Source organism: Rosa rugosa, chromosome 5 (assembly GCF_958449725.1).
Source record: "Rosa rugosa chromosome 5, drRosRugo1.1, whole genome shotgun sequence".
Taxonomy (NCBI): domain Eukaryota; kingdom Viridiplantae; phylum Streptophyta; class Magnoliopsida; order Rosales; family Rosaceae; genus Rosa; species Rosa rugosa.
Window position 1 is genome coordinate 21,158,212 of NC_084824.1, and position 9,024 is coordinate 21,167,235.

Consider the following 9,024-nt stretch of genomic DNA (forward strand, 5'->3'; position numbering starts at 1 on the left):
TAAACGTTGTTCGATTTATAAATTTTACATATCTATTAGCTATGTCGACCATGATGGTATGAACTTGTCCATGCACCCTGAGAATGACCATGTTGTTACCTATTATAGACTTACCTATGCACCAACATGTGAAGAGGTTGAGATTCAGATTTCCTTTTGGAAAAGTATCGAGATTTGATGACCATAAGGAATTGATAGAGCAACCAACACTACTTTGCGGATTAAGGTTTAAGAGTGAAATAGGTCAGAAGCACAAACTATTCCACTTTTAAGCACTCACAAGAATTGTGTTGAAGACCCAAATATCTTTTAGTCTTTTACCATTGAACCTTTGAGCCCTTTTTAAAGAGCCAAGACTGTGTGAACAACAAACTAACCTCGTCGTGTTAACCAATTGACTATCCATCTGGGCATGCAAGAAATACGTACAGCTTTTCTATTGTACATGTTCTTTGCACTTCCCCTTTTTCAAGCCCATTAAAGACTCAGTTTTGATAACAACTTCATCTGCAAAATTAAACTTTGTGTTCCCTTTTAGACAGTGCATGAGAAGCTAGCTTGATCATGAAAGGATTATATGAAGAGGCCAAACCATCACCCCAAATTTCAAACTCCGCATCAACTAGCGGCCATTCTAAAGAAGATGATCCAGAAATGGGTTCCAATGCATTGTCAAACAGTGCAGATCATCATGTCTTGAACAACTGTGCCTTCTTCTGTTTTCCAAGCGGAATGAATTTAAATCTCGTGCGTGCGGTAAGAAAAAGAAACACCAAGCCTTTCAACATTCTCTAAAGTCTTTATATTCTCTTGATTCTGATCATTAATAATCTCTTGGTGATGTAATTTAGCACCGCATGATCAAAACAAGGCAATGGTTGCAAGCATATTCTTAACAGCCTAATAGCTAATAGTACTTGGGTAGATACATTCACAGATTTAGCTACAAATTCATGACAATTGAGAAACAAAAAATCTGCTGCTAGATTTTTTGGTTATGCTGATATGATCAAGAATTTAAGAAGAAAGAAGAGAACAAGCATATAACCCCTACTACCAAGCCTAGCTAGAAGAAGCTAAAATTTTTGTCCGTTCGGAAAAACTTTTCAATACTCTAGCTTTGTTGTACAAAAGTCATCTAAATAACTTGATAATGAAAGGGCATCAACCAAAGCAGAAGCTTGTCACAGTCTTTCAGAAAAGTTCAATTCAATCATGTTACTGGTAACCTTAATTCATCGAAAGTAGCTTCTGAAAACAATTTGGCTTATTGTACTGTAATAAATAAGCAGGTTGTGGCGGAGATGGTTGGAACTTTTATCTTGATGTTCTGTGTATGTGGGATCATAGCAAGCACAGAGCTGCTGAGAGGAGATGTAGGTCTTATGGAGTATGCATCCACAGCGGGTTTAACAGTTGTAGTTGTGATTTTCTCCATAGGCTCCATCTCTGGTGCTCATGTTAACCCTGCTGTCACAGTAGCCTTTGCAACCTTTGGTCATTTCCCATGGTCCAGGGTACTTAAACCACTTGACTTTAATTATTAAGGGTGTTTAATTAATCATCAAAACTGATCTTGTTTCCTGTATTTTCCACAGGTTCCTCTATACACATTGGCACAAACATTGGGTTCTGTTCTGGCAGCATTCGTCGGAAAGCTTGTGTATGGCATAAAACCAGATCTCATGATCACCAAACCAGTACAAGGATGTGTTTCTGCCTTCTGGGTTGAGCTTATTGCGACTTTCATTGTTTTGTTCCTTGCTGCTTCTATGACACATCATGCTCAAGCTGTACGGAAAAACTCTCCATATGGAGTCCTTTAATTTGCGCTTGCATTTGATCCCCTCTTTTTACTGAAAACCCAGCTTCCCATGATAGCTAGGAATTCTGAACTTTATATTATATAGGATATTGGGCCTGTCCACTCATGTTCAATTTGGTTTCATTTTGGATGCTCTTATATATGTTCTGCTCATCCAATATAGTTCATGTACGAGTTTGGTCTTTTGCAGGTTGGTCCTTTATCTGGGTTTGTTGTTGGCATTGCCATTGGACTAGCTGTGCTAATCACAGGGTACGTAGGTACATACATACAAATAATGAATTGCATCCACGTCTTTCAAAACTCAAAATTGTACCGGTATTGTTCCAACGAAACCATCTTCACTCTTGAGATCATTCAAGTGTGTCAATGATATCTCAAAAGGCCTCAGTGCAACTAAGGGAGACACCCCTCTAACATACTCAAAAGTTAAAGTCAGTTATCTGATACAGGACACTTATGTTTGATTCACGCAATTATTAACATCCTGATCCCGTTTTACTTCTTTACCTTATAGAATCGAAATCTTATTTGGGGATGTATTGCAGGCCTGTTTCAGGAGGATCATTGAACCCAGCAAGGTCCCTCGGACCAGCGATTGTTTCATGGAACTTCAAGGACATTTGGATATACATTTGTGCCCCAACCATTGGAGCTGTTTCAGGGGCTCTCCTTTTTCAAGTTTTAAGACTCAGAATCCCACCATGCAATCCCAGCCTCACCTCCTCTCCTAATACCTGTCTACTTGGGTGATCCATAACCTGTGGAACAAGCTAGTAGTTAGTGCACGAGAATACGATGTAACTGAACTTGAAGTTGTTGTCATGTACTTCTGTGATATTATGTCAGAATAGACATCAGCTGCAACTAAATTAAGTCCAAACCACAACTACTACTATCCTAGAATAATTGGTGATGATGGTAGTTTCTTACCAACTCTCTGAAATAGTAACAAAGGCTGGAGTGAATAAAAATCTGGTATCTACCGAGATTCAAACAAGTCCTATTTGGATTTTTTTTCCCCTTTTAAGTCCAATTTGTTATGTAAATAGTAGACGAAGTGTTGTCCATTGATAAATTTCATATGTGGATCTATGTTGCCCCAAGGTAAATAAGGGAAACAATTGAAATCCCATGACTCGGGCATCCTTGCTCCTAATTTAAACTTTTTTTTTTTTTAACAAAAGTCTATGTTGGCGACGAAAAATTCCAAAGGAAAATTTGACTCGCCAATGAATGCTGACTGGAGCAAGAGCTAACCACGAATGATCGAGAAGCTTCCCTCGTCGTTGACTTGGAGTTGACCGTCAGCTCGAATGAGAGGGGGATACCTGCAGAAAACCCTCCGACGCTCAACTTAGAAACTGTTTAGTTGTGTGTAATAGAAAGAATCAGAATGAGATATCTTACTTGGTCATTGTGCCCCCTATTTATAGGTGAGTGAGTACATGCACCATAAGTCGCGATTATTATCGCCTTAATACCTGTACCTATTATCACCATCATGCCGCGCTTAATAGCATGATTTATGATCACCATCATGTCGCATTTAATAGCCTCCTTCATTGCATTACTAACAATGGTAGTTATCTTCGTATTCATGATTGACATAACTCACATATTTATGGCGAAGTTTAATCGTCATGATGGTGAGTCAAAGTTGTTGACTACCCCCACAATGCCCCCAAATTTTCTCTTTGGACACTCGTCCTAAGAGGAAATTTCTAAAATCTGGCCCCGACCCAAGCCCAACTTGAAGGTTTCTTCTCTTTTGATGCAATATGATCTTCTTCTCTTGCTAGCCTTGATGTGGTTGTCACCTCGAACGTCGACAAGGTTTGGCACCTCGACAAGATGATACTTAATGTTTCACCAATATATACATTTAATTATTAAACATATCAAGTATCAACCACCATATACACTAACCTTCAGTGTTCACCAATATATCCTTTTCGAGTCTACGCCTTCTCTAGAGTTCACCTCCTCGTCGAGAGCTTTTTTCCTTACCAAAAGTCTTTTCGTCGTCGAGAGCTTCTTCTCATCGACAATGTTTTTTCTTTTTGTCGCGAGCTTTCCTCGTTGAGGATATTTTTTCTTCATCGCAGGCTTTCCTTGTCGAGGACATTTTCCTTCAGCGCTGGCTTTCCTCGTCAAGGATATTATTCTTCATCGAGGGCTTTCTCATCAAGGATATGTTTCTTCGGCGCAGGCTTTCCTCGTCGAGGATATGTCTCTTCGTCGGGGGATTTCCTTGTCGAGGATATGTTTCTTCGTTGTGGGCTTTCCTAGTCGAGGATATTTTTCTTAACCAGGGGCTTCCCTCATTGAGGATATTTTTCTTCGTCGAGGCTTTCCTCGTCGATAGTCCTTTTACTCCCCATATTGCCCCTTGTTTTTCTTTCTTGTGTGCTCATATGCATAGAACTGAAAACAATTTGCTACCTATATGTCATTGCCGCCTTTACCAAGAGTCCGTTCTTGCGAAAATTTCAGTAACAATTAAAAATATGAGTATATTCAGAGTACCAGGAGTTTGAAATCAAACCGTATATGATAAATTTATGGATTGCTCTCAGGCGAAGAGTTAGTTTCTGCATGGGACATAGAGTTGCCCCCATTTTCCTTCAAGTTTGATAGACAATAGTTTATTTATTTTGGCCACCGGCCTTATACATTCATTTCGGCCACCAGCCTCATACATTCCTCTTGGTTCCTCTTGGCCACCGGCCATGCACGTACATACATTTTGGCCACGGATCTCGTGCATTATTTCGACCACCGGCCTCGTGTATTATTTTGGCCACCGACCATGCACTTCAATTTTGATCAGCGGCCCCAGGTATTATTTTGGCCACCAACCTTGAGCTTACATTTCGGCCACCGACCTCATGTATTTATTATGAAATGAGATTTGGTTATAGCTATCCTCGCTTGTTCCACGGGCAAGGGTTACCATGAAATCACACGAGTTAAGTAAATAATATTTTATTTATTCCGGCCACCAGCCACAAGTACATTTTGAATACAAAAGGAAGCGAAAATCAGACAAATGATTACTAAAAGAAAGAACATCGGTCTACGTTACCTGGGTTTTGGCCCCTCGACCTGGATTTCACCCTCGACCCTTATAATAATATCATCCATGTCCCTTGGCGGGTTGCGTAATAGATTTTTGTATAGGAGTGTACCTTGGAAGAGTCTTTCTCGGAAGGCGATTGCCGCGCACTGAGGGTCATAATTAATGTGCATCATCTCTGCCTTGAATCTTTTGAAGAAATACCTGATTTCCTTTCCTACTTTTTGCTTGATGTTGAATAGGGTCGCCATGTCCTTCTTTTGCTTGCGACTGCAGAAATATTGAGATATGAAGGTTTGGCTCAATGTTTCAAAATCTAGGATTGATTAGGGCTTGAGGTCTTGAAACCATGTCGACGCGGTCCCCGTGAGGCTTGAAGGGAAGAGTTTGCACATCAGTTTCTCGTCAGTTATCTCGATGGACATCTGCTGCTTGTACCCCTTGATGTAGTCTACCGGGTCTATAGTCCCGTCATACTTTTGAGAAACAGGGGGTGGTGAACATGCGAGGTTTTGCCGCATTGAGGATGTCATCGATGAATGGAGACTTAGCAATGTCCCTTGCGATTTCGGCAACGAGTTCTTGAGGGCAGGCACGCTTGCATGTATCAATCATTTTCTCCATCTTTTTATGCAATGATTTGTTGTGTGCTCTCTTAGATGGGACTAGTCTGGCTTCGCCATTTTCCCCCCTATTCGACGTGCCTCCCATTCTCTCGACGAGGGGCGCTCGAGAGACTCCCCCGGTGACACCGCTAGCATCTGCATTTGCTATTACGTTGTTGGTTTGGAAAAGGTCACCGCCAGCGTGGTCGTTTGACGAGTCGCTATCAAGTTGTAGAATTTTTTTCGAGTTTTTATCGTCTGCGGGCCTCACGGTCCTTTCTTTCCTTCTTGCCTCAGCCTTTGCGTCTCGTCAACCGGAGGCAAGTTCATGTTGTCGATTGGGTTAGGGATGGATCCATTCAAGGGCAGGTGGGGGGGAATTTCATCACTTCAGTGCTCAGTGACAAACATGGGATCCTGTCAGGGGCAGCTCCCGCCATCACTTTTTAGGGAAAAGTGTTTCCCACATACGGCACTAATTGTTGGTGGTGAAAAATTCCAAAGGAAAATTTGCCTCGCCAATGAATGTTGACTGGAGCAGGAGCTGACCACAAATGATCAAGAAGCTTCCCTCGTCGTTGACTTGGAGTTGACCGTCAGCTCGAATGAGAGGGGGGTTCTTGTAGAAAATCCTCCTACTCTCAAGTTAGAAACTGTTTGGGTTGTGTCCTTGTGTGTAATAGAAAAAGTCGGAATGAGATATCTTACTTGGTCATCGTGCCCCTTATTTATAGGTGAGGGAGTGCTTGCAACGTAAGCCGCTATTATTATCGCCTTTATACCTGTATTTATTATCGCTATTATGCCGCGCTTAATAAGCATGATTTAGGATCGCCATCATGCCGCGTTTAATAGCCAGATTTATGATCGTCATCATGCCTCGATTAATAGCCTCCTTCATTGTAGTATTAACAATGGTAGTTATCATCGTATTCATGATCGTCATTACTCACATATTTATGGCGAAGTTGAATCGTCATGATGGTGAGTCAAAGTCGTTGACTACCCCACAATCTATCTTTGAAAAAAATTAAACTCTTCCACTCATTCTTACCTCAGCTTCTACACTCCCAACGCGAGAATAAATCTTGATCCCCTTTTATATATAGTGTAATATACATGAAAAGTGTTCAAAATATGAATTATAAATCTTGAACATTTTTCATGTATAAGGTTTTGCCTTTTATATATGCATGCAGCATGCTAGCTTTTTTTCTTGTGCTTCTAAGTCACTGAATCATAGGCTAAATTTCAAGGACTGCTTATCTGACGACTAAACCAAACCCAAACAAGATATATAGAACAAAGCACCTTCAAACCACATAGTTGGTGAACTGCGTAGCTTTGTGGTCTATTGGTCCTTACTAATATTAGTAATGGATGAGAAGATATAAGGATAAATAGTTATCAGTCACGCGTTAGAGGGGTAGACATACTAATTTATGGTGAATACATCCATTTAAGTCCAACATTTAATTTGTTACTTATTCACTTAATATATAGTACAATTTCAAGGTAAAGTTTGAGAGTTGATACTTCCCTGGAAAACTAGGGTTTCAGGGTACTCTATTCTTCTTAATCCTCTCCATCAATACACCTTCATGAACCCTACAAAACCCATTATTATAGCTCATGGATTCTATCTACTGAGAAAAAATTAAGAAAATAACTGAGAGGAGTAGCATCTTCTTCCTACCATTGGTCACGTAAACATCATTATTGAAGCATGCCCTAGTGAAATTCTCACACCTTCTGGAATATATATACACACACACACACTTTTTGGTCATTGACAAAATTCATATAATTAAGATTGAACTCACAAATTTTATATATAATGCTCGCTTTCAATTCAAGTTGATCATCGCCTGAGATAGAGCCGACCCCTGAGATTCTTGAACACTCGGTCACTTTCAGCCAAACTTTAAATAATGCAAACCCTGACGTGGAGAAAACCATGAACATCACATCAATCAAAATCGATCTCTCCCTCATCCCATATCCAAAATAACAAAAATAATTAAACAACTTGCTCCAAACTTTGCTCTCAGTGCTCCTACATGTGTTTTTAAATCCAACAAAAACCATGTTCCCTTATGTATGTAATATTGTAATTCAAATAAGAGACCATAGATTTCCTCTTCAAATTAAATTAAAACGGCATAGTATAAGAGACGAACATTAAGCTCCAAGTGCCTAAGACAACGTTTTAGTGTTCCATACACCCTGGAATGATTATATTAAACTCCAGTTTAGTCGTTCCTAGTTGGATGATTAACCTTTATTCACCTTTTTTGTCCAATTTGCTTTTAGTGGAATAAAGTAACCAAAGTGTTATTGCAGTGCCACTAATTATTGTTGAGATTTATTGTCTTGATGGGGAGTGGTTTCCCACTTTGATGGGTGTGTTGTGTTTTACTCTTTTATTTTATCTGGAAGCAGATGGGGTATTTTTCATCTTTATAGTAAAGTTCATTTGTCATCAAGAATGGATCGAGACCTAGTCATACCAAGAATTGTTCTTTTTTGAAAAAGTCTTTGGATAATTCGTGTTCGCTTCGGTTTGGTTAGCAGAAAAGAAAAAGTAAACTAAATTTGAAAGAAATACAAACCTGGTATGTCTGAAGGATTTTTTTTTTTTTTTTAATGACAAGGTCTGAAGGATATTAATTTTCTATTTTTGGATCATATACATACCTCTCAGTCTCCCACGTGGTAGGTATTCTTTTCTCCAAGTTACATTTTTTGAAAAAAGACATTGCTAAATCCTTATCAATTTGAGTAATAAAGAATTTAGGATATGAATAAATGATAAAGAATTTTTTATAATATTGATTTAAAATATGTCAAACTTTCCTCGATCTTCTACTGATTAGCACCTTACATCTTTTTCAAAATGCAAACTAAAATTTGATTAGTGTTTACCAAGTATGGCTTCAAACATTTCAAGACTTTAATTAACCTCTTACCAACTTTTATCCTCCACTTATGTTAAACATTGCTATCGCTATCGCTATACTGTTTACACTTGTCTTGGCTAAAACCTAAAGTTCTCAATAGTCCAGGACTTGCAGCTTGGGGAGAAAATGTAAAAGAAAAAAAAAATTATCAGAATGGGACAAAATAGATACTAGTAAAGTTGCGTTATCTCAAAGGATTTGATAAAATATTCCATTTGAATATATGTGTACATTAACGTTCCAATTAAACTGGTCTCCGAGGCTCTCATGCATTGTGTTGTCACATATATACAATACCATCCCAATAGGGGCAATAAGGCATGAGGTATCTTGCACATACCCATCTCCTTAGTTGTTATGAATTTGGAAGGTATCCCGTGGTCAATGGAAAAGGAAGATTATGAGTTTGGATAGTTGGATACGATATTTCAAATACAAAAGAAAAGAAAATGAGATATATGCACGAGTCTTAATCGAAGGTGTGTACTAGTGGTTGAGCGAAGCCCTAGCTATATATATCAGCTAAGCTTTTCATCAAACCAAGGGCACTCTTTT

The 9,024-nt window shown here is 39.1% G+C and overlaps 1 protein-coding gene across 1 annotated transcript; it reads left to right on the forward strand.

The window, feature by feature from the left end:
- Window positions 1-564: 564 nt before the first annotated feature.
- On the forward strand, window positions 565-2,619 carry LOC133708271 (probable aquaporin NIP7-1). Its single transcript, XM_062133729.1, has 5 exons — window positions 565-756; window positions 1,293-1,517; window positions 1,599-1,793; window positions 2,016-2,077; window positions 2,374-2,619. Exons 1-5 carry the CDS (start codon window positions 565-567, stop codon window positions 2,576-2,578), a joined length of 879 nt encoding a protein of 292 aa, XP_061989713.1. The 3' UTR covers window positions 2,579-2,619.
- Window positions 2,620-9,024: the final 6,405 nt, after the last annotated feature.